The sequence below is a fragment of the Vidua macroura genome, chromosome 1, assembly GCF_024509145.1.
Source record: "Vidua macroura isolate BioBank_ID:100142 chromosome 1, ASM2450914v1, whole genome shotgun sequence".
Taxonomy (NCBI): domain Eukaryota; kingdom Metazoa; phylum Chordata; class Aves; order Passeriformes; family Viduidae; genus Vidua; species Vidua macroura.
In genome coordinates, this window is record NC_071571.1 from 19623526 (window position 1) to 19649052 (window position 25527).

A 25527-nucleotide genomic window follows, 5' to 3' on the forward strand; every position below is an offset into this window, starting at 1 on the left:
TGCACAAAGACTGAGACAAGGCAATTACTGAAAATGTTGGGGTTTGATTGTTGTGTGGATTTTAGTTATGGGGTTTTGTTGGTTTGTTTTTTTTTTTTTCTGTGTATATGAAAAATTAAGTGGAAGTAAAGAACCAATTCTGACACTGGAACTTCTACGTAATAATAATCACATCTAATTTTGGATACTCGAGGTGACTCAAGGACCTATTAGATTTTTCAATGCTTTCCTTTTCTTGAAAAAAAATTCACATTTGCAAATTTACTTAACCAAAGAATTGTTAGCAAAAGGACTGTGGTATTTGCCCATGTATATACAGGCACAATCCTTTACTATAATTTTGCTCAGAGCCTGACAATAACATCATACCATGTTTCACTTCTTTTCTGCAATTGTTTCATCTTATATCTGTATTGTTCACAATGAAGACTATATGCTGACAGAATAAAATTAAATAAATACTTCAGAGAAAGATGTATCTATTTCAAACTATAACCTCAATTTCAGTCCAAGAGAAGCAATGTGAGATAATTCAGGAATTTTAAATGTAAAGTATTTAATACCAAAAGGACAGTGTGCAGTTTGATCCTGTTTGCCTGAACTTTGGGCTTCGTAGCCGAGCTATTTGTGAAATGCTGTTGCTGCTCTTCAGAATGAACATAAAATGACCTGTTAAAATAAAACAAAAAAACAACTTTTCAGGGTAAAGAAATAAAGGGTTTATAGAGGTTTTTACAGCATTCATGGCCTCTGCTTAAAATCTGGTTAAAAAGCATATTTATCTATTCCACTTCTCTGTTTCTAGGCCTGGCTTGTCTTACCTTCAGGTTTGTTATAGGTGTGATCCTGTGGAGGAGCTTGCTTCTGAAATGCAGGTGGAAGAGCATTGCTAGAACTTCTTACCCAGTCAAATTCATCTGCATTTACAGCTTCAATCCAACCACAGCTCTCTCTTTCAAAGTCACACACAGCAGCTGGAATGAAGAGAGAGACATTTCATTTTTATATACAACATCACTAAAAAATCTTTGCAGTATGAAAAGTAAATAAAATGTTTCTAATATGTCATCAATATTCTAGAAGTAAGTCTAGGAAAGGGGAGTGGAGAGGCAGAGTGGCTTCGTACAGACATGAGGTATTTGCTTAGTAACAGCTGAGTAAAAGAGCAGCCACAGAGGAACAGCCAAGCCATCGCTATGTTCACTGCTCTCGGTGAAACAGATCCTTCTCTCTTGGGGTGCTTCAGCCAAAGCACTCAGAGCAGGCGAGGAGGTGCTGAAAACAAACCTCACAGTCGTCCTGGTATGGAACAAGGACATTGGGCACACAAAGAAGCAGCAAACCTTCTGCAGGATCTTTTTTGTTGTTGGAGCCAGAAATTAAATCCTTTTTTTTCCTAAATGCTAACAAGTATGTTAATGGTAAAAAAATTTTCCTCTGTTCATAACTGGAATAAAGTTAAATATCAGGCATTAATGAGACACGATGATATTGGTAATCCCTGCAACACAAATTACTGAAGTGAAAAAGATCTGAAAAGCATATTCAGCTGCATTCTTCAATTCTTCAATTAAAAGAGCAGTGATATTTTAGAAAATGTATATATTATAAATAAAGGGAAAAAAAGGAGCGGAAGCGTGTAATTTATGAATGAATGTAAATTAAGATAGAATCATGGAATGGTGTGGGTTGGAAGGGACCTTAAAGATCTTTTAGTTCCAGCGCCCTTGCCATAGGCAGGGACACCTCTCCCTAGACCAGGCTGCTCAGAGCCCCATCCAACCTGGCCTGGAACACTTTCAGGGATGGGCTAGTCACAGCTTTTCTGGGCAGCCTGTTCCACTGACTCACCACTCCCACAGTAAAGAACTCCTTTTCATCAGGTTTTTCTCTCTGTTATTCTATAAAAATCTTCATTAAATCACAAAACTATATTTTTTTTTTATTCCTGCAAATATAAGAGGCTTTAAATGGAAAACATTAAGGGAATTAAAGACTTTAAGAAATATTTATTAATCATATACATAGAATAAATAAAGCAGATATTCAGGCATGACTGTCAGAATTCTGCCATTATTTTATAACTCTTATTACAGCTTTCAGTAGTCATATTATGATATGGTCATAGTATGGTATGTAGAATATGCACATATTAGAATCATATGAAGTCCCCTGAAGAATAAGATTATATTAGTATTTATTTATGGAAAACATGGGAGGTTTTTTCTATTTGCTGTATTTGATTTTGTTTGTTTTCCTCTTTAGAAACTATATTACACTAGTTATACATAATTTTTAGAAATAATAAAAAATTACTAATGAGGCATGTTAGTAATATTGATAGCTATAGCTTCTAAAAAGAGAAGGCTTTGTAAATTATTGACAGTTAAAAGTCCACAGCTTAAAAAATACTACAAATATAGAAGAACAAATAATGTTTAAGAAATCCAATAAAATATATGTTTTCTCTACATATGGTGTATGTGGGTCAGAAACGCCTATGATAAAATGATGCAAATCAAATGTGACTAAAAAACATAAGGAAGGAATTTTTTGACAGAAAGTTTTGATAGAATAAAATGAAAACAAAATATATCTGCAAATACTCAAGGATCTAAGCATGAGAGAAAATACTGAAACTCCCCAGAGAGAATATAATGAAAAAGGAATATGGACAGCTATTTTTGATTTGCTTTTTACTCAATTGAAGAAACCAACACATATTCCCAGAAGAACTGCCACAAAGTATATGACAGACCTTGGACACAGATGGTTACACCAAATGAGGCAAATAAACAAGATAAAACTGTTAAGTCTGAGCCCAGACTTCTTGCATCTGTAACTTGTAACACAGACAAAATGGAGAAGAAAGGATTCACTAGACCATTTAGCTTAAGCATGGATGAGTACAGTGAGATAAAATAACTCTGAAACCTTCAACTAAATCTCAACCAACTATTTAACACTTAGGGAAAATACAAGAATACAGAAAGCTGGTAGAGCCTGGGTGAAATGCAATTGGGTCTTGATGCTTGATAACACTTCAATTATCTAATTGTCTTGTCCCATAACTTCTTTGATTGGCACTTCCATTTCAGACAGATTATTCAGAAAAGAAGTCCCTTGATTGGGTACTTTTGTTCTTTCTCTCACAGTGAACTCAAGAATCTAATCTGCCTTCTCTCCTAAGACTTTTGGTTTTGCTTTTCTCCTATTCCTTTTTGTTCTCACAGGCTGTGTATACACTCTAATCATCACGTGAGCCTATGCACTCTGCCATGGCTGTCTGCTCTTCATGTACTGATGAACTTACTGCTAGTGTTTCTTAAACTTGTTTTGTTATCTTCACTATGTTTTTACATTTAACCTACCAACATTTGTCAACTTTTCTATATTTTTGATTTAGAAAATACTTCAATCATTTGTTTGACGCTGCTTAACCCCTAGTGGTATCCAAATGTACGAATATATTTTTCTTTGCTGCCCCTTTCAGCATCATTTCTAATAAGCTCCCTTCCCTAGTCAAGAAGGAATCAGTGAGCATCCATTTGAGAGTGGCTGGCTTTGTTCATGCTTTGAGAAAGCTGCCTTTACATCTTTAACAGATTCAGTGTTCTCTGAGCTGACTTGTTACCACAAAAGCCTAGATTTCTTTCTGATTTTGTGCTCTTATGAAAAGTATTTTTTCCCTTTCTGATTTGAGGAGTTTTATTCCAAGGCCTTCACAAATCAGATGCGCAGTTTCTCTGTTAGCTGAGTGATGCCTAATATGAATTTAAGAAACAGCCTTGCTCAGAACAGTATTTTAAAAACAAGTGTTTAAGATATTAGCATTCCTCCAAGAATGGAAGTTCATTAATCTCTACAACCCCCAAAATCTCTCCTTGTCTTTCAGCTCATGTAAGTTCATACAGAATTCATCATAAATAAAAAATCCAGGTGAAGAGATAACATGACCATTACTGGCTTTTAATATTTTCCTTTATTTAAAAAAAATGTTTCTAAACCTCCTAATATGCCAATAAACTTTAAAGTAATTTTCAATCAATAATTTTAAGATAAATTTAGGAATTTATACTAGATGGCAAAAGTAAAATCATCAGTTCTAGGAACCAGGTTAACTCTGGACACAGTCATCTTAAACTATTTTAACTCTATAATAGAAACACACTGAAACACACATCTGCCTTCCCATTTGTATGTTTTCTATCCCAGCTACCATTTGCTAATTTCATTATATACACTCTATCAAGCAACACCATAGCTTGCAGGTGCAGTGGCCTAATTTCTACAGTGACAAACTGAATAGAGAACAGTTAAAAAATAACTGCAAAAGTTCATCAGCAAGAAGCAATGCTAACTGGAACAAACAATCAAACAAAAGACAAAAAGTAAGTCACTACTTGAAGGTTAAACAAGTCTGATCTTTACAAAATCCAAGGCAGACTTCCCCCCTTCCCTCAATTTTTATCTCCAAATGTGAATTGCTACTAATTTGAAAAAAATAACCACCAGCCTGCTCAAAAAAAAAAAAAAAAAAAAAAAAAAAAAAAAAAGAAAAAAGAAAAAACCCCTAACAAAACATACATAAAAAACCCCAAAAACCAAAACCAAAAAATCCACACCTAAACGTAAAGGTTTAAAACAAATAGATACAGTAGTTGCCTCTACAGATGGCTACAGGAACAAAGTACTCCAGAACACTTTCTTTTGCTAAATTCTGTTTGGAAATCCATTTCAATAGCCATGAAATTGCAACAGACTTTGTAATTTTAGTCATGTGGGCTTTTTAGTACTAGACGGACATGATTTGTACATAACACAGAGGTGTATATCACTTGTGAAATGAGAAATAGCTCTGCTTGTAAGGAAGGTAAAACATGCAGATTAAAAAGATTCTGTTATAAATAAATCGTGTGATATCACTGTGCACCTACATTTTTAACACCTAACTGCACTAAATATCTCCTAATTTAGCTGTAGGACTTGCAAAGATTGAGATTTTTACAGGGGGAAAATAAAATTGTAAAAAAAAAATTTATAAAACTGAAGGGAAAGTTCCTGTTTTTACTGAACTATGCAAAAATACGGTCCAGTGGTCACTATTCAGGTCTTCTTGCTATTCACCCTGTTTTCTCTGCCACCAAAGCTCATTCAATATTTTTTATCAATATGCATAATTTGCTGGAAACCAAATAAGAGTAACTATGCAATAAGACATAGGTTTTGCCCAAAAACCACTATGTAGATATTTGCTAAATGAAGTAGACAAGTTACACTTATGACTTCTGGGTTCTATAGAAATTCTGAATGTGTGTGGTTTCTGTTGGGAAAATGACCTTGTTCTTTCCTCAATGCTCTTCCACAGCTTACTTCCTGTTTTACCTATTACACAACTGCTCTTCTGTGACCCCTTATCTCAGTCCTAGGATCACTGGAAAATTGGAAATCCTCACTCTCTTACCTCATTTCCCCAAGCAGGTGCCTGTTCCAGGTCCTCTCATCTAGTCTCAGCTCTCTGTCACTTAACAGCCACATTTTATACTGATCTCTCCCAAAATATCACAGTTCCACATTTGTATTCTTCATTCCCATTCTCTCCTTGTTTTATTCTCTCTTACCAGACATTTAATCTTCCATTATTTTTCTCTCTTTTGACACTTTGATCAGCTGGTCCCAGAGCAGCTGAGGTCCCTCTTGCCCTGGCTTCTTCCAGCCCTGTGGTTACTTCTCTCCTACACCAGCAAGCTCAAGCAATGCAGCCTTTGCAGCCATTTCTTGCCCACTGTCAAAGGTGTTTACCTTTCTCTGTAGATGGGATTTCAGTCCCATCCCTTCCCCATTTAACTTTCATGAGCTGATTCTCATGCAGTTATCTAGGCACTTCCAGTATTGGTACCTTCTCCAATTTACAAGCTGACAATCTTTTCACTTCTTGAACTTAAGCCCATCTTTCTGATCTAGCTCTTGTTTCTGGTCTCACCTTTAAGAATTACTGATTTGCCTGGCTGAAATAGAGCAGCAAGCATATGAGACAGACATTTTGGTATGCAAGATTTTACTCTAAAAATGAGAGTTAGGAAGAGTTACTGTGTAATTAGAGGAGAAATGTTATGCTTTGCCAAGATTAGTAATGGGAAATATGAGGAATTTTTCTTATTATACTGAGGAGATTTTTATTATTCATATGAAGGTAACCATTAGAAACCAAATAATATTTATCTTTAAACAATTATGCCACTAAAGTAGTTTTTAAGAACCAATATGTGCATCCTTCTCTTTACTTGCCTTCTAACTCAAATTAAGGTACATAAAACTGTGTACAAACGTATAGATTATGTGCAGTTTATGAAGTAGTTAATTTAAGGCTAGTCTTAGCATGCTTGTGCTGCCCTAAATTGTACACCATAGAAATAACAACTATTAAATGCATCTTTCATTTAGACATAAACACAAAACAATTCTTTGCTTCTGTGCATGGCTTTTGCTTTCCCTATTAAACTGCCTTTATCTTGACCCTTGAGTTTTCTCACGTTTCCTCATCTGATTGTCTCTCCCATCCCACCAGGGGAGTGAGTCAGCAGCTATGTGGGGATGAGCTGGGGGTTCAACAATGTCCCAGTCCTTTCTGGCACATGTGGCTTGAAGGGTTTGAGATAATAAATGTGATTGGAATGTGTTGGATCAAATTTATAGCTTGTATTGATTTTTAGATATTAATTGGCACATGCCTGTGCTTGCCATGGGGCCTGCTTTCCTGACTGTTCATTAGAGCCTGGTGCTCATTTTTGGCTGCTTCTTGTTTTCACTGCTTGCTGCACTGCTTATCTCCTTACTCTACTGTGCCTGGGATCATTTTGATAACAACACAGGTGATGTGCCTGCTGGCAGATGGCCAGGTCACTGCTGCTGCTGTGCTGGAAGGAACAGGCTGGAACTCCAGTGTGGACTCGAGTCAAAGGGACTGTGACCTGCGGATGAGGCCACATGAGATTGGGATTTCCGGGGTTGGCTGTGGCTGAGAATAAGCCCTTGCCAGAGCAGGTAATCTTGAAATATCTGTGGCAATGGTTTTGTCTGTGTGGCAGCAAAGGATCTATGGCTGTGGGTGAGTCAGTGCTGCAACAGGTACACCTCAATACATCAGTGACTGTACACAAGCTTAGGTTGGAGCACCTTAAAGCATGTGACCATGGATAAACCTGTAAAAATATGCTATATTTTATATAAAAGTAAATTATTCCTTATTTATTTTATATAGAAACCCATGTAATTATTCCTCATAATCCACACCATAAGTAGACAGAGAAAAAAAAAGAACAGACACAAAAGACCGAGCATAAGGGAGAAATTAGCAAAGGTCAGACAGAATATCAAGAATACAATTACGTTACCAGATTGCTTTTCAACCTGATCTTATTCCTATTCCGTCAACATAATTCTTAGGGTGCAAAAGTGAGCATTTAGACTACACCAAAGGCAGAGGATGTAGACCATAGAAGTCATGTTGCACATTCATCTTCCAGAGCACAAGCACACAATGTGATAGGTATGTTAGGTCACTGCTGTAAATCTGCAGTTTGAAAAAGGCTGTCGCATTTCTCCTCTGCCTTAATGCATAGAAGTCAAGCATAAAAAGTATAAAAGCTTTATGGCCATAGTAAATTCTTCATCTGTAGAAGAAAAGCTGTGATCTAATAGTCAGGGGTAGCAGCACTCAAGAGAGAAAATATTTTGTCAGTCTCAGAAGTGGTTATCTTCAACTGAATTCTTCAGGGCCTGACAGAAAAAAAAGGTACTCATTTGAGTGGAAGTGAAAATCAAGAGATGTCTCAAGGATTGATATTGAGAGTTTAAAAAATGGAGACCCGGCTTATTCAGTGGGTGTAGTGGACCCGAGCATCTAACTAAATCATCTTGCTGGAATTTAAGATTATAAGATTTAAATGAAACATATTTTGAAAGACATTGTAAGCCCATGTAATATCCTTGCCTGGTTCTGATACAAAGAGAAAAACATTAACAAGGTCAAGGTGCATGTAATCACTATTAGATGGAACACCATAGAAAAAAATGTTAAGATTGATGAAAGCAACAATGTAGTTAGAAGAGGTGAAAAAAAAAAAAAAAAATCTGTACTTAGCCAAGTCCAGAAATAAGGAAAATTGAGAAACGTGAAATGTTTGCATCCAAGAGCAGAAACATGCAAAGAAAATATAGAAAGTAATGATGCACTACATAAGCATGAAGATGATGAAATACTATTTGAAAAGAATTATAAGAGCTATTCTAGTGCTGCAGACTACCAGATTAATGTGCTGAAAGGCAAGTTTATTGCTTGGAAATGGTCAACTTGCCAAACTACTTGCAGTGTCCTTTGTGTACCCACATTCAGCTTCCCACATTACAAGCTGTAGTGCTAGCACACATTGAGCCAGCTCAGCAGTAACAATGATTTATAAGTTAGCAATATACTTAGAGCAAAGATCACCATAAATATAATGGTTCCAAAGTTCAGCCTTTAGCATGGCATTGTTAATGTATTGTCTTGACAAATAAGACTTGGGCATAATGAAAGAGTCTTCAGTCATATAATTAGAGGAAAAAGAAAAAAAAAAATCAGTTGCCATATAGGCTACTTGTAATTAAGGCTGGTCTAGGACTGCTGGAACATCTAGCTGGATATCTGTCTTCAGCCAAAGGTACAATGTTGAAATGGAAACAAAGACTGAATAGTTAAAAGGAAATATAAATGGCCACAAAAAACAGATCTTAATTTTCTTGATTAAAAGTTACCACTTCGCTGCTATCCCAGTGCAGGCAAAGTTGCATGCAGCTAAATCTATTTAGAACATTTTTTAATTAAACCATTGATTTGGAAGTGTTATTATTTTGTCAGAGAACAAATACGCTGTACCTGAATTTAAAAAGGGTAATGGCAGAAAAATCCAGATTATAACCCAATGCTGCGTAAGGTGTATAATCATAGGTAAAGTAGAAAAAACATCAAGTAAATTAAAAATGGAGTGTTTTAATATTAGTAACATGGACAGGGAAGCAGTAAAGTAGTAAAAACTCTTTTCAGTTGTGCCCAGTGAAATGAGAAGCAACAGACACTTCTTTTACTCCAAAGGTGATCTAACACTGGAACAGGGTGTCCTGGCAGGATGGGTAGTCTCCATTCTCATAGGTATTCAGAACCTAACTCTGTCAAGCTCAGGCATTTGGCTCTGGTGGCTCTGCTTCAGTAGGGTGGTGTTTAACCACTAAGTAATCTTCAAATATGACTTCCAACTCAGCTGTGCTACAGTAACATCAGAATTTTCTTTACTCTGGCCCACAAGAGGAAAGATATTCTGCTTAGTGAACACTCAATAGTCATTTCTGATTTCAGCTAGGCAAACTTTTATCTAGTAAAAAAAAAAAATATGCAATTTTGTATGTCAAAATTCTGTATATTTTGGATAGCAGTCTTTCTAAAAACTTAAACCCCTCAATACCAGTACTCCAGCTGAAGAAGATTCAATGCTAAAATTGAAGAGAAATTGCATAGAATCTGTAATTATTTCATTTACCTGCTAATAGTCAAATAGATCTTTGTTTACCTGAACAACTCTCAAATCTCCAACTAAAAACCATAAAATATGAACACTGAAATTGGATTATATTAGCACCTTTAAAGTTTATATTCTTAGATGCATAACAGGGCACAGAAAATAATTTGAGGATCTTGTCTACAATATTTCTGTCATTTGTGTTGAATGTGCTAGAAAGCATCATGCTCTATTTTTAAAAAGAAAACTTGCATTAAATAAGTCTCATGGCAACTCCTTTTGAAAATGCATCCCAAGTTCTACAGCAAAGCTGATGGTTCAAAGCAAGAGACTCATTTTCAAAAGTGCAAAGTATAACTGTGATTTCTTATGCAAAGCAGGAAACTGAATGAATCAAAAAGACTTTTGAAGCTGCATATTAGAGCCCTTGAAACAGTTCCAAGCTCCCTGCTGACTGTACATTGGAGAGGGATTCTGAGATACATCACCTCCCACTACTTTCCCACGTGTTCGTTTCCATGCGGAGAAAGCCCAGGCATGTGGCCCTGACAGGAGTCACAGCTCATCCAAACAGAAGACACTGACTCAGCTTAAATTGTAGCTGTGACCAGGCTTGTGGTACAGCTGTGGCATCCTCACATCAAAAGTAAGTATATAAAACATACAATTTGAATGCAAGTCTGTGACCAGTGCATCAGAATTATAAAATGAAATACTATTTTTTAAAGAGCATCTTCTACTAAATAATTAATCAAAACCTTTTCTTCTGGTTTTAATGCTAAGAGAGAAGTAGTTGCTACAGAAACTAAAAGGGGGAAAATCACAGAACAGAATCAAAGTGAACTATTTCTCGAGAGCTTTTACTTTTAATTAAATTTCAAGATTTATGAAGTCATGAAAGCATTGCAAATAGGACAAAAGAACATAGTCACAGGAGCTTAAAAACATAAATTTCAAAGTTTACACTTACGGCATTTGGTTTCATCATGGTTATTTGGGCAGTCAGGCTTAAAATCACAAAATTTATCAGGTGAAATACATTGGCCATCCCCACATGAAAAAAATCCCGCCGGACAGTAAAAAGATGAAGCATTAGCATCTGCATATTCTTCTTCCCCTTAAAAATCAGAAAAATACATGTAAGTAAACCCACAAATATATAAAATTATAAGAAGTGCTTTTTATCTCCTTTTAATATAGCGACATGCTCAGCACAAGGAACAGATCAGCACCTATGCAGTGTACTAGATTATATCACAGCTGATCTCAGTGTCTGATGGCCTTAAATTAAATCTTACTCTCCACAATATTCAAACTTTCACGTGAAAAGTTATCAAATACACCTTGGTGTTACAGAGCCAGGCTCCTGCTCAGAGGCCACTACAGCTCCCTGCTCTTTCCCTGGGAGCCAGGTGCAGGTTTTGCACCAAACCTTTCTGCTGTAGCCGTGCTCTCTCTGTGCTCAGGTCACAACGAAAGCTGCAAGAAGCCAAGGTTGAGTGCTGCACCATTACTAGACTGTACCTCAACTTACACACTAGAAAACACCCCAGATTTCAATGAATGGGGAAACAAAAAGCCAGGGTCTGCTGGTTTTTCTTCAGCAGATTTCTGGAAAGTGAGTAAGTGAGAGGAATGATGAGCAGCTTATCATATTCTTTGTTTAACTTAACTTTTTTAAATACTCATGTTTCTATCCAGAGAGGGATTTTTAAAAAAAAAAACAACTCTCTTCTAAAAATAATATCTTTGTGATAATGGGTAAATGAGGAAGTTGTAGGGAAAATAATTAACGCAAATAAATGTTTCTCTAAATACCTCAACCCCACTGCATATAGGGATCAGAGAAGCCTTAAGAACACAACACTGAAGTTCTCTATTATGCCTTTAAATTTCTGGATATTAAATTCAGATACCGTATGTCTATAACTCATCATCACCCCTGACTGCACATGTGCCCATCTATTTTTGAAAAGCAGCTGTTAGCATCAAGAGGACCATGAGCAGCAGTCTGACAGTTTATTTTGTTTTATATTTCCATCCGTTGGCTCTTCAAGACTACAGAGTGTGAGTACAAAGACGAGTTTGGTGGGCATTTATTATGTCAGATATTTAGCAGTAATGATGGGAGAAGCCTTTTTCCCTAAAGGTAAAGCAACAGAATTTGCTCTTTAGTGGAAAATATAGGATGTTTTGTTTCTGCATCCAAACGTGAATGTAAGCAGGTACTACATAGTAAGTGGTACCAGAAAATTCCCATCAGAGCTCACTTTGCAGAATTAGCGCAAACTTCTTATAGCAGCTAATGTTTAACACAAGGATGAAAGCCTTCATTATAGAATCGTGGAATGGTTTAGATTGGGAAGGACCTTAAAGATCATCTAGTCTGCCATGGGCAGAGTCAAAGACCCATCCAACACAGCTGGGAACACTTCCAGGAAGACGACTGATTACAGCATACGGACTTTATTCCTCAGATTATCCTCTACTTTATTAAAAGTAATTTCAAGTTGTCAGTAAAATAACTTATATATAGCAGACATTAGGGAAATTTTATTGAAAACCATGAAACTTGCCTTTACTTTCCTGGCTGACTTCTGGAAGTGATCTATTCACAACTACACATTCCCCTGCTATACTGATATCATCAATAGCAACAGTAGCATTTGTTGTTAGAATAGTACCTCGCAAGATAATCTGTAAAAACAGAAAAAAAGTTAATTCACTATAGATGACATGATAAAAAGACACAAACACACACATTTATTTATATATTCATTTATAATTTCTGACAACTGCACAGGAACTAAATAGTTCCTACAACCAACTCTGAACATCAGCCAGGAAAAACTACAACTGAGATTTGGTCAGGTCAGAAATTTGCTCCTCCACTGTCAAAGCCATACTTCTATCTAGGGAAAGTTATGCAACTCAGATTACCTTGCTTCAATCAAAACTGGTAAAAGTCATCACTATTGAATGAATGGTCTTCCTGCTGGAACACATAAAAATTATATATCTTCTTAATTTGATAGTTACCAAATGTGATGATACCATTCATAGTTACCAAATATGATGATTTACACCACCATTTAATTGTGTTCATCTATACTATGCCTGATGAAGTTAGCAATGTGGTACAAAAAATGAAGGGACAGATTGCAAACTGAAGTACCTGCACTGCCAGCCTCACCTCTGTGTGTGGGCAGATCATGGAACAGATCCTCCTTCAAGTTATGCTAAGGCACATGGAGGACAGGGAGGTGACTTGAGACAGCAGCATGGCTTCAACAAGGGCAAATCCTGCCTGAACAATCCAATGGCCCTCTATGATGAAGTGACTGCATCAGTGAAGGGTTATGGCTCCCATATCTGGAATTCTGTAAAGCCTTTGACATGGCCCCCACAACATCCTGCTCTTCAAATTGGAGAGAGATGGATTTAATGGATGGACTGTTAGGTGGATAAAAAATTGGTTGCATGGTCACAGCCAGAGGGTGGTGGTCAACAGCTCAGAGTCCTGACGAACATCAGTGAGAAGTGGTGCCCCTCAGGGGTCCATATTTGGACCAGCATCATTTAATATCTTCATTAAAGTGATTGAGTGCACCCTCAACAAGTTTGCAGTGGTGCACCAAGCTGAGTGGTGCACCAGCTGACACGCCTGAAGGACAGGATCCAGAGGGACCTGGACAAGCTCAAGAAGTGGCCCATGGGAATCTCATGAGGTTCAACAAGATCAAGTGGTAACCCCCAGTATTAGCACAGGCTGGGGATGAAGGGACTGAGAGCAGTCCTGCCCAGAAGGACCTGGGGGTGCTGGTGGATGAGAGGCTGGACATGACCCAGCCATGTGCACTCACAGCCCAGAGAGCCAAACGTGTCCTGGGCTGCACCAAAAGCAGCGTGGGCAGCAGGGCAGGGGAGGGGATTCTGCCCCTCTAATCTGCGCTTGTGAGACCCCAGAGTATTGTGTCAGGCTCTGGGGTCTCCAAAGGAGTGAACCTATTGGAGTGAACATAGAAGAGGTCACCAAGTTAATCAGAGGGGTGCAGCACCTCTCCTATGAGGAAAGGCTGAGAGAATTGGGTTTATTCAGTCTCAAAACAAGAAGGCTCCGGAATGACGTAATTGCAGTCTTCAGTACCTGAAGGGAGCCTATAAGAAAGATGGAGAGGGACTATTTATAAGGTCATGTAGTAACAGGACAACGGGAATGGATTCAAACTTTAAAAGAGTGGGTTCAGATTGGATATTGGGAAGAAATCCTTTACTTTTAGGGTGGTAAAGCACTGGAACGTTACCCAGGAAAGTTGTGGATGCCCCATCCCTGGAGGTGTTCAAGGCCAGGCTGGATGGAGCTCTGACAACCTGGTAAAGTGAAAGGTGTCCTTGCCAATGGGAATTGGAACTAAATAATCTTTAGGGTCCCTTGATGTTTGTTACTAAAAGTTATTCTAATGTTTACAATACTGAAACAATGGCTATGCTCTTTAATAGATAGACCTGTGGAAAAAGCTGAATTAAATTCTTTTTCATATAAGTATTAAAGAATGGAAATTCTCTTTCTATATTTCATCATTAAAAGTAAATTAATTATAAAGGCCAAAGTAAAATATCATTTTGAAAGCAATGTAAATGTGATACATAATTACCTGAAAAGGCAATTCTTCAGCCAGACTTTCTACAGGTATATTCACTTTTTTCCAGTTCATCTCAGGCAATCCTGAAATGTCATATAATTTTTCCAAACTTCCATTTAATGCAGTCTTCTTAAAGACAGAAAGCTGGGAATCCTGAGATAGCCAGTACCAAAATCTTACCTGTTGAAAGAGTTTTTTTAGTGAAAAGCTTTAAAAAAATTATACAATCAATCTGCAATAAATTCAGTACCAAGTAATATATGTACATTATATCAACGAATTAATGACATGACGGGTCTAAGCACAGACTTGGCATGAAAAATGGGGATGTTTGAAATCACAGCATGTCGAGGAGCAGTATCATGTCTAAAGACAAAAATATATTTAAAAGTAAAGCGTATTTTTACAATTTACTTATAACTTGTATCTACCAACTGATGCAGACTGAATGATATGACTTCCCTTAACTTCTTTAACAGAGTAAGCACCAAAAGACTTCTCAAAGATTATTTTTCTTTACAAATGCTGAATATATGACAGTTTCATAGGCATGTTAATCTCAGAAGAGCAATCATTGAGATTCTTATATGAAGGAAACCTTATGATCTTTTATTTCCAAAATCAACATAAATGAATACAACCTGAAGACAGATTTTTAAAATAATCTATTCATCTCCTGAAACAATCAGATTGACCAATATATGGGAGGAAAATACAAAAACTGTATGTGGGTGAGACTGCTTGTGAGGCAGAAAAGATAAGAAAACAGTGAGAATCACAGTTCACTCCCCTGCACTACAGAGTAATTTAATACATTTAATTTATTTTTGTACTGATACATTTAATTTTTTTAATAATACCCAGGCAAAAATTCAACTGAGAACTGAGGGAAAGAAATAAGATTTTCAAAGACTAATTTTTCCTATCCCCCTGAGTCCTTCCTGCTTCTTCACATAGACAAAGACTAAAATTTCTTCAATTGCAGTATTGTTGCTTCCCTACAAAAGCCTTGGTATTGATAATACTTGTTTCTTCATGAATATAAAACAAGAGCTGGATCAGTCATGCAGAAATATTCCTGTTAAAACACACTGCTACTTTTCAATATCATCTGCCTTTAGGTCTGGTAGACTCAGTCTCTCAACATTTAATTTTACCACCACTCATGAATATCATGTCTTATATACAGTAATCTTTATCCTTATTAATAAATTGAAATACTTTCATGTAACTCAGTCCCCCAGCAAAAAGCTTAAGAAATAGTAAGCAGAAGGTATACAAACACTTTCCAAAGTGAGGTGTTTGAAGAATTACAATCTAAACAATTTAGATGTCTTTTGTCTTTTAAACAGCCTTTCAAACACATTTATGTTTTCATAAAGTACGAAATAATAATTACCTTCGTTCTTTATGTCTACATGTCCTACTATACAATGGCTATTGTGTCCATAAACACAGAGCTGTGACTAGAAATTTTCTTCTACAAGTGCAAAACCTTGAGCTAAATGAAGATGTTTCTTAGCTTACATCTACAAGAAGACCCAGCTACAAGAAGCTGCAGGAAGAAGTTACTTCTGAGCTTCAATTAACCAGAAAGGCACAATATAAATCTGTTACCCTTCAATTCAAATATTTTTTTTTTTAATCAACTGGAGCTAAAGAACTTGTAAAGCTAGTAGTAAACATAGATCTCTTTGTGTGGATCCTTTTATCCTCTCAGTGGGATATCCAACAGAGGGCATAATCTCACATTAATAGGCAGAGAACATAACACATCCTAGTGAGCAACCCCTACTCGTTGCTCTTTCCCAGAAATAAAAGTCTGCAGGGATAACGTGGCAGAAAGCCAGGCTTCCAGTCCTCAAAAACACTCTCCTGACAGACACGTACAGTTAGGTAAGAACATGCTCTAGCTTTTGTTGGATCTAAGAATTTTAAATTCATTCAATACATGCATACTTATAATAAAACTTGTTTCTTTTCTGACTTTGAAGTAGAGAAAAATATGTGCATCCCCACTGCATCTGTGTTTATTTTGAATGCAGACCAAACTCTGCAGTAGATCTTACTAGAATAATTCATTGATTCACATATCAGCAGTGCCCAGTTTGCCTTAAGGGTTTCTAAGATAAATTAATTTGAATCTGAAAGGTGCTTATCTCCTCAGTATCAAAGTCAACAAAAGTGAGATGGAACTGTCTAAAAAATGTGCTGTGAGTACAAAGGCTGTCGGGTGTCCCAGGAGTAGTGCACACACAGGGCTTCCATGGGATGGTTCAGGATTTCTGAGCTCCCTGCAGCAGCATTCTGCTTGAGTTTATCCTGCATCTGTTTTATTTCTGATCTTATATAACAATAAGAAGTCACATGAAGATTAAGAACTGTGAGATTGCCTTAAATGACTGCAAGGCACTGTTCTTGAATTGTTTCAGAAGCTTCCACTCCTCAGCTGCAAGTGGCAGCTATTCAGCTGAGATCTGGTAACTCACTGATGTGTGTAGTCCAAATGAGCTGCAGTTTCAAGTAAAACAGATTTAGCTAAGCTGGCACTTGTTTCTGGTCCCTTAGATGAGATAAAACCTAAGAAGTCTAGATCCTGCTGGAATAAAATTCTGCTACTTGTTGGGACTTCTAAGTGCAACTCCTTTTCTGATTTTCTTTTTTCAAAAAAAGTTTTCTTAAGTGGAATTAACAGTTTCTGTTCCACACGGAGTCTGAAAACAAAATACCATTTTGTTTCTTTAAAGCTCTTTTTTTCACAGAACAAAATATAATTGTTTTGGCAAGCTTTCTCTGTCTTTCCCTTTTCTTCTGACTTTTTAAATACAAAGGGATTATACAGTATCAGAAGAAAACCACATCATAACTACACAACTTCTCCCCAGTATGGCATGAGCATTGAAAAGTTACAAAATAGAAAATAAAAAAAGCCTCAGGAAAGAAGAAAAAAAAAGAAAAAAAAGTTATAAAACTGAGCAGTGTCTATTGATTTTATTCAGTGGCCAAAAGGACAAATAAAAATACAGCTGTGAGTGTAGTGAATAGTTGCTGTTCATATTTAATATATTTCTTCAAGTTTTGTATTAATAATACAGAATTTCGTTGAAAAATAAAACCATCTAGTTATAAAACTTCATTTTCATCTTTCATCTAATATTTTTCTATTTTTTGTCCCTCCCGATTCATTTTTTTTTTCCTGGTACCTTTCTAGTTTTTCAGCTCAACCACTATCCTGGCTGGTTGCTTTTGCATTCCTCTGCAGAGCCACAGGACATCTGACAAAAAAACACATTTCAAAGTAATGCCCAAGTACTGCACTGATCAGTTTAAAAAGCATCCTTCTCAAACCATGACCTAAAATTTAGTGCATGTCTGGAGTACGGCAGCTAGTTCTCTCCGGTCACACCAGCACAGCTGATGTGTAGAGTGACTTCAAACCATAGGTGTCCTATCATGGAAGCCTGGTTATGTGACTTTCCTGTCTGCAGACAACAGAGTGGCTATTTGATCGAGCCCTGTTATCATTGTCCAGATACCTTTGCCAAAGTACACAAAAACCTGGAGTATGTCCTGAAATCTGAGTCACCTGCTGGGTGCTTTGAAAAAGAATAGTAATAATCAGATATAAAAAATTGGCAGCAAAACAGTAAAAATTGCCTTCTTCTCTGTCCTCCCAAAGCATTAGTCTGTAAGTCCTCCCACTGGTATTGAAATAGAGCCATCAGCAGCAACACTTAGAGCATGAAGAATACCTGACCTGCATCAGCTGAGGGATAGATCACAAAGATGGGGACAGTTCATATCAAACTGTTACCTGGCAGCAGGAGAGCCCAGGGGTAAGCTTCACAAGGAAAGGGCTTCCCAGGTGAGACATGGCCATCTTTGTGTTCCTCTCATGTGATCCACTGAAGTAAATGAACGCTCCTATAAACAAATTTTATTTTAAAGTATGAGAAATATGTCATGCTCCAATGGCAAATGGCTACCCCAGAGAGGTAACTATATACTTCATGAGACACATAAAGCTCATTCATAGATCAAAACAATCTAAACTGCTTTGCCATCAGTTCAGTCTCTGTAGATAATGAGGAGGGTGCTGTAACAGGCTGTGACAAACTATGTCTATGTGGATAAAGACAAAACAGAATTGCTAAATGCTCCTGGCTCTTCCCTCTTGTAAAATCATCATGACTGATTCCAAAGACAAGGAGAGAGGGAGAAGGAAATAAGATTTTTTGGGCAGTCATTGCTAAGACTACCCTGTTATGGTGCCTGCAAGCACATAAACTCAAGTAACTACGGAGCCCCTCAAAGGCAGTTCAGGCGTTGCTTCTCTGAGAGCATTACTGTGCAGATCCACTGGAAGTATTTTTTTACCTGCTCTCTTCAAGCAAAAGCCTTAAGATCTCCAGCCTTACAACACTACAAGTATTACCCATCACCTTCACACATTGCCCATCCACTCTCTGCACGGACTGGGGAGAGCAGAGGAGCAGCAACACAGAGCACCCTGGAGATCAAGCAACAGACACCTCAGCCAAGATCCCTAAAGGACACATTTTAATTGGCTTAAATAATGTTTCAAACAGAATTTAAACCAGAAATTATTTCCTTTAGGGTACAGTATTCACTCTCAGCAGAGCCCAGCCACTTTTAAGCATGCTAACAATGTTGCAGACGACGGGAGCCAATGGAATAAGCTGTATTTTCTCATGGGGTCCACAGACTTGACATTGTTGTCTGTGCTAGTGGGGATGAAAGCTTAATTAAAGATCTAATCTGAACTCTGGCAAATGCACTGCATTTGGATTTGAACTACAGCAGATGTGCTTCAGACAAAGGTAGGGAAGGATAAACATTTTCAAGGGGCCCTAAAGCAGCATATTTTGAATGCCGTCAGTGCTGCCTTTGCTGAATACTGAGACTTTTTCATGAAAGTCTATGCAAGACAACACTAAAGGCTCAGTCTTTTTTGAGCATTTATATTACACATATTGCCTTACATCTTGGAAAATCAGCTATTGTGCTGCTGCACTTATACTCCTTAGCCACTTACTTCCCATGGATCTGTAATGAAGCCGAGGGTTAGGTCCAGCCCCACATGAATAATGGCATTGCTTTAGCAAGGTTGGCACAAAGAGGGGACCATTCCAGCTCCCTGTACAAACAGGAATGCTGCATTCTGCAGCATGAGGGAAGCTCCCCTCATTGGAATGCAAGGGTACTTCAAAGGACCCTCTTTAATTTGCAGCTGAGGCTCTACCGTAGCCTTGTTAAGATCTTCATTAATCAAAATTTGCTACTGCCCTCCCCAGGAGAGAAGAGAGATGACTACTCCGTGTACTAATAGGAACAGTTGCAACCTGAAGGATAGCGATTTAATGTTGGCAAAAACTTGCTCAGATTCTGGAATCCTAATTCTGAAGTTGTGGCTGTAGTGGGCACAATGATAGATTGGTACAAAACCACCTCAGAAATACCTTTTCAGCTAATTTATACAGAGAATGCAACATTACTGGGCTTGAGAGGTGGGGCATAGTAACCTCCAAATCTGCTGGAGGCTTCAACCTGCAGCAACACTGAAACAAACTTGTAAAAATTCAGGTATCAATGCAACTTAAATGAAGCAATACATCACTCCATATGGGTGATTTTATACAATACTTAGGCTGCCAGCAGCCTTCCTTCTGACCACATTGCCCCTCAGATCTCACCAGCACCTGGAGCAGAGATACACACAGGCAGATCAGTGCACCCTTCTGGAGCTTTGAGAGTTGGAAAACTATAACACAATAGTGCTTACATAAAGTCCCACTCTACAGAGAAAATAAAATGAAATATCAAACAGCTGCTGAGAAAAGAGAGTAGCAACTTTGGTGCACTTCATCACATGAGAACCACTGGAAAAAATATGACTCTTCATTTAGAATCATTCTATAGCATGCACACACATACTTCATCCACTACTGTTTACTCAGGTGAATTTTAATCCTGGAGTTTCTATACCTTTGAAAGCTTGAGGTGGAATACTTAACATGGCAATTTCTTTAACATGAACATGGAAGAGAAGTGTGGAGGTCTGGCTGCAGATAATATACATAATTAATTAAATGGGCTCTGGACTGTAACACAGATTTGAATCTTATCAACACTGGAAGCAGTGCAATAGATACATGTTAATAAAATTAAAGTCACAGAATACTTGTCAATATTATTTGACAATGAAAAACATGCTTGGCAGTTTTATTTTTATGAATTGTGCTATAATAACATTTTCACTTTGGAAAAATATTTTTAACATCCCTCTTCTGGAATAAAATGGTTTTTCAGCTGAATACATTGTATGGCAAATATAGGCTGAAAGAAGGACAACTCTTTAAAGGAAATTATACTCACTCTATTTTTCCCAGACAATATGGATTAATTTAACTTCACTCTACAAAAAGCTATTTGTCCAAATAATGCTTCCAAGAATAACCCCTATGTGAACATTGGGTAAACAATGGTTAGGATAGACACAAAGTCAGCTGTCAGTTCAAAGGTCAGTATCACAAAAAAACTGCATTAAGTCTCATACCGCACTGATTATTCCAGCCAAAAATAAGGGTTACAAAGACATAGTAACTAGATCACATCTAAAAAATATTATCTCCAACAGACTGGCTTTCTGTAATACATTACCTGTGTTATTTACATACTGTGTGGCATCCATTTCAAACCAGTTTTTATTATCAGTCTGTGACCATTTACAAGTAGGAATTTTCATGACAGAAGGAAAAAAATAATAAGTCTCACCATGCCCCATATTATTTGTATGACCTCTGCCAGGGAGTTCTCTGTCACGGGGAGCCTGTCCTTTCATTATGTTCCAGTCAGCATCACCTTTGCTCAGTGGCCTCCATCCACAAAGGTCAGTCTCAAAATCACATAAGGTATAATTAGCTGTGGTAAGAACAACAGCAACAACAAGGGATCAATAAGTTGAACTTGATGCAACAGTTTAATGCCACAACTCTGACTGTTTTGTACTTAAATGTACTTAGAGTGTTGAAGAAGCAAAAATGTGTTTCAGGTTATTCAGAGGGATAGCTAGTTCAAGAATACAGGTAACAGGTTGGGCAAGCCCTTCCTTTCTTAATCAAACTCAGAACCATGAAACAAAGTACCTGTAAGAGAATTATCATAGTAAAGATCTGTACATAGTTTGGTGAGATATTTGAAAAATAACATTAAATATCATTTAAAGAAGAATTGCACTAGTAGTTTCTGAACATGTGAGAAAAATCAAATGCATTTAGGGCTTAAAATATATGGAAAGCAAAGATGAATTAAGCTTTCATTTAATTTTTTTTGAAAATGAGATTTAAATTTATCAATTATTTAGATCACCTAGAAATTTTTATTGCAATGTAAAAGATCATTTTCTCAGTTGGTATGGATTAGACCAATTTAAAGTGTATAAAAATTGCACACACTCCTACATTAATTGAATACAAATAATTATTTTGATAAGAAAGTTTTATACTCAGAGTTTTCTTTCCTGGTCCAGAACAGATTCCCAAGGCACTACACTTAACTCCTGGGGTCACTTATTGCAATTACAACCATTATTTTAGAACTGTATTTGTGACTTTCTGCTCCCACAGCACATTTATCTGATCATATCAGCCTCAGACACGACCATACATATTACTACAATTTTCAGATTGTAAAAAAACAAAATGAAATGCATCTTTCTTTAAGCACCATTGCAGCAAAGCTAAATAGTAAAAGTTTCCCAGGACTATAGAGGTTATTTGAGCAGTTAAATCTTAAGGTACAAAATAAACCACAAATATCAGTGTCTCTTATCTGTCTTCACCATATACATTAAAATTTGATGGTCCATAGTTTTCTGTTTAGTACAGCATATCTAGTTTAAAATGAAACTTGGTTAACTTGATTAAATTTTCATGCTTTTTACAAGGTATCTTTTTAATTAGACTTCAATTGCTAGTACATTAAGGTTGAACATGCTAATTGATATCCAAGACTAAGCTGTTTTGGTAATTAATACTATATCTAGGCATTTTGCTTTCCTTAGCTAAGCAGTCTTGAGAGAACCAATGTGACACTAAAAAGGCAAACATTCTTTGCTTAAATATCTCTTTCTCCTAGCTTCACTAAACCCCACAAAACGTCTTCACAGTAATACCCAAAAAGACATCCATAAACTACCCTATAGGCACCAAAGAAAACAAGTTAAAATAGTGTTTTAAATATGAAACTAAGATCAAGATGATACTAATAACTATTATCCTACAGCTCTAAAAGATATTTAGCATGGAAGCATTTTTTAAATTATTTTTTTTCTGGAGGCATTTGGGACCTGAAGATATGTTAAGCTGATAAAAACAACAGCTTTTTTGTGATCAGAGCCCATCACTGCCCTTCATGTTCAACAGGAAGAGAGGTGTGGTGAAATCAGCATTTCTTACATTGGTATCCCATAGCACAATTTTTTCTAACCCTATAGGTATAGAAAGAAATGTATAAACATCCATTTTTAGGCTGAACATATAGTGGGGGGAAAAAAAAGACATGCACACACAGCAAAACACAACCCCAAATGAAATTGGTTTTGTCCAGTCTTTTTTTTTTTCAAACTTTATTCAAGTCTGAACACAATTAAAGAGGTAGGAAGAACATTCATGTTGGTGCACTTCGGGATTTTTTTTTTTTTCTTTTGGGTGGAGGAGAGGAAATAGAATATGGTAATGTTCACCACACTTTAGATGCTAAATGTTTTTTTATTACACCATTCACTTGAAATTTAAAGCTCTGAACAAGCATCCAGTTACACAGAAACACTGACCAGAGTCAATTACCAAACCCAAGTGTTGCCCCTCTGTAGTGTCTGGAAGTGATACTTCAATTTAAAATTGTAAATAAGTTTTAGAACAGCTTGTAGAACTGTGGGTGAAATGCACTTGTCCAAATTAACAGTCAAATTTTATCCCTACTTAATTCTAAAAACTTAAGGGGGTGCTTGTAAATGTTTAATCAAGCTTGAAATAAAAGTTCTGTGCTTTGGTTAAAACCCAAATCCAAGTAAGACAGTTTTTCAGTGTGCTTTTTCATTCCTCAAACATTAAAAAACCTTATGAAATGTGCCTTTCCTACCAAACATTCAACATTTTTATCAGAACCTTTAAGGGATTATAGATAATCTTTCACTATCCATAGTAGGAAAATAAGTGACTGCAGAGCCTATAGTTTTTGAGTAGTCATGCTGCAGTTAAGTTTGTCATAAAACTCTTTTCTGATATATTATGTCCCTTCCTACTGGAATTTTCAGCACCAGAGCTTATGTTTTATATTTCATTAGGAAGATTTCAATGGATTCAAACTGCAGATAGGTTTTTTTGACATTTTGAATGGAAAATTAGTCAGTTCTCTATTTTAGACCATTACCTTTATAATTCAGCAAAACAGAAATGAAAACAGAAAGGAAACAACAACTTGCTTCCATTTTAACAGTAAGTCAAATTTGAATTTTTTTAACCCATGTGAATACTTCAGTATATCTTAACTAGTGAAGGAGTAAATTATTACACAATTTCTACAAAATCCAATGATGAGGCCAGGAAAAAAAATTGTTCCCCAAAAACTTTTTGAGTTTCAAGAATAAGTGTAGGTTACTGAAGCCATAAAATACACTGAAAAGATTTTTCAATTAATACAAACCATTTTCAACATATTAAAAAGCAAAACAAAAAAAGCCAACAAAATAAAACAAGAACAAACCAGAACAAAATAACCAGAAAATCCCCCCAAAACTCAGGAAACAAAGCACATATTTCAAGAGCACTGAGAGGTTAAATGGGAATGTTTTTTTTTTCTTTGACTAGTTTACTCTGTCTATCCCATCTCCTCATGATCCTCCCAGCAGAAAAACAAGGCACTTCTGTTAACTAGGCTGGGTTACCAGCCAAGTCAGATTGCTTCAGCTTTGCTAGCCTGCAACTGCATAAATGCTTTCAATCCTGCTCTGAGAGCCCAACCAAATGAACACAGATGGAGACATTCAGCTGGCCTCTCCATCAGGTTGGTGCATCCCTGAACAACAGTATAGAATGAGGAGGGTGCTCCCCTCATTCAGAATGGCAGCACCTAAGTGTCTTTGGAATTTGAGGTAATAACTATCACTGTGAACAGAAACCAAAGAACCTCTTTGCCATTAATATTTTGTCATTTCTGGCTAACATTGTGTGTCATCCTGTGAAAATGAAGGATTACACATATACCTTCTTTCTGAGTGTCTGTGCACTTTCCCTACCAGTTTGTGATTAATTTTATTTACCTAGCATTTGTTAAAGGATTCATACAGAAATGTCACAGATGGCCACAGATCATCCAGCCTGAACTTCCTCATGTCATAAGTCATTAGACAGATGACTCATAGCTCTCATAGGTGAGATGGCCTCACATCCTTCTGAAAAGACTCAACTCCCTGGCTTAGGGTTATGAGAGGTTAAGAGAATCTCATGTCTCCATTGCTCTGCAGAGGTCACATTTGCTTGGAGCTGCTCTGGTGAAACACAAAGCCAGTGCTACACAGAGCTGCTCAGCAGTGAAGTCTGTGAAAATAGCATGGGTGTAGCTTCTTGTTCTCCCCATGCACATACAAGATCAATGGAGAGATACTGACAATTTCAGACAAATTCAGTGTCACAGGAAATGCACAAATGTTTAGTAAAACAAATGTTTCAGACTAAAAAGTGCTCTTTCCACTTTAATGTTGAATGGTAATAAAAACATTTGTGTCTGTGCTCACCTGCTGTGGAAGGTTTCAAGGATTTGCAATTGTAAATTGCTATACTGTAAATGAAATGCTGCAAAAGCTACATGGCTTTAAAATTATACAGGTTTCCTTCATTCTACATATTCCATATTCATAAATTATACAAATCCTACAAAAAGCTGAGAATATTTAAGGTAATACTAGAGGCGCTAAATTAAATGCAGAAGCAGTAAAGGTGGCTGTTTTAAGAAAGCTTCTAATTAAGCTAAATGGAAGCGATCGTCTTTCAGAAATACCTGTAGGATGACCCCACCCCACAATAATTTTGAATTTACATGGATGCTGATGAGCAGGTAATTTCCAGAAACACTCCTGCATCAAAGTGTGATATTACTTGAAAATAGCAAGTGCTTCCTAGACTTGTTTCCAAGCTGGGTTTATAAGTGTTGTGAAAGTTATGTATAAATAATGTAAAATAATAATAAGTATAGTGTTTGAAATATTAGTTATTTGACACAGTATTTAGTACAAAATTTCCTTTATATGG

The 25527-nt window shown here is 36.8% G+C and overlaps 1 protein-coding gene across 1 annotated transcript in view; it reads right to left on the bottom strand.

The window, feature by feature from the left end:
- The window catches only part of MALRD1 (MAM and LDL receptor class A domain containing 1), a 232787-nt gene that overhangs the window by 174396 nt on the left and 32864 nt on the right, over positions 1–25527 (bottom strand). The window contains exons 10-15 of the mRNA XM_053999538.1: positions 20993–21139; positions 18012–18121; positions 14210–14377; positions 12131–12251; positions 822–974; positions 564–669 (exon numbers count right to left, since the gene is read on the bottom strand). Coding sequence (XP_053855513.1) covers positions 564–669; positions 822–974; positions 12131–12251; positions 14210–14377; positions 18012–18121; positions 20993–21139 — 805 coding nt within the window. The remainder of the gene's footprint in view (positions 1–563; positions 670–821; positions 975–12130; positions 12252–14209; positions 14378–18011; positions 18122–20992; positions 21140–25527) is intronic.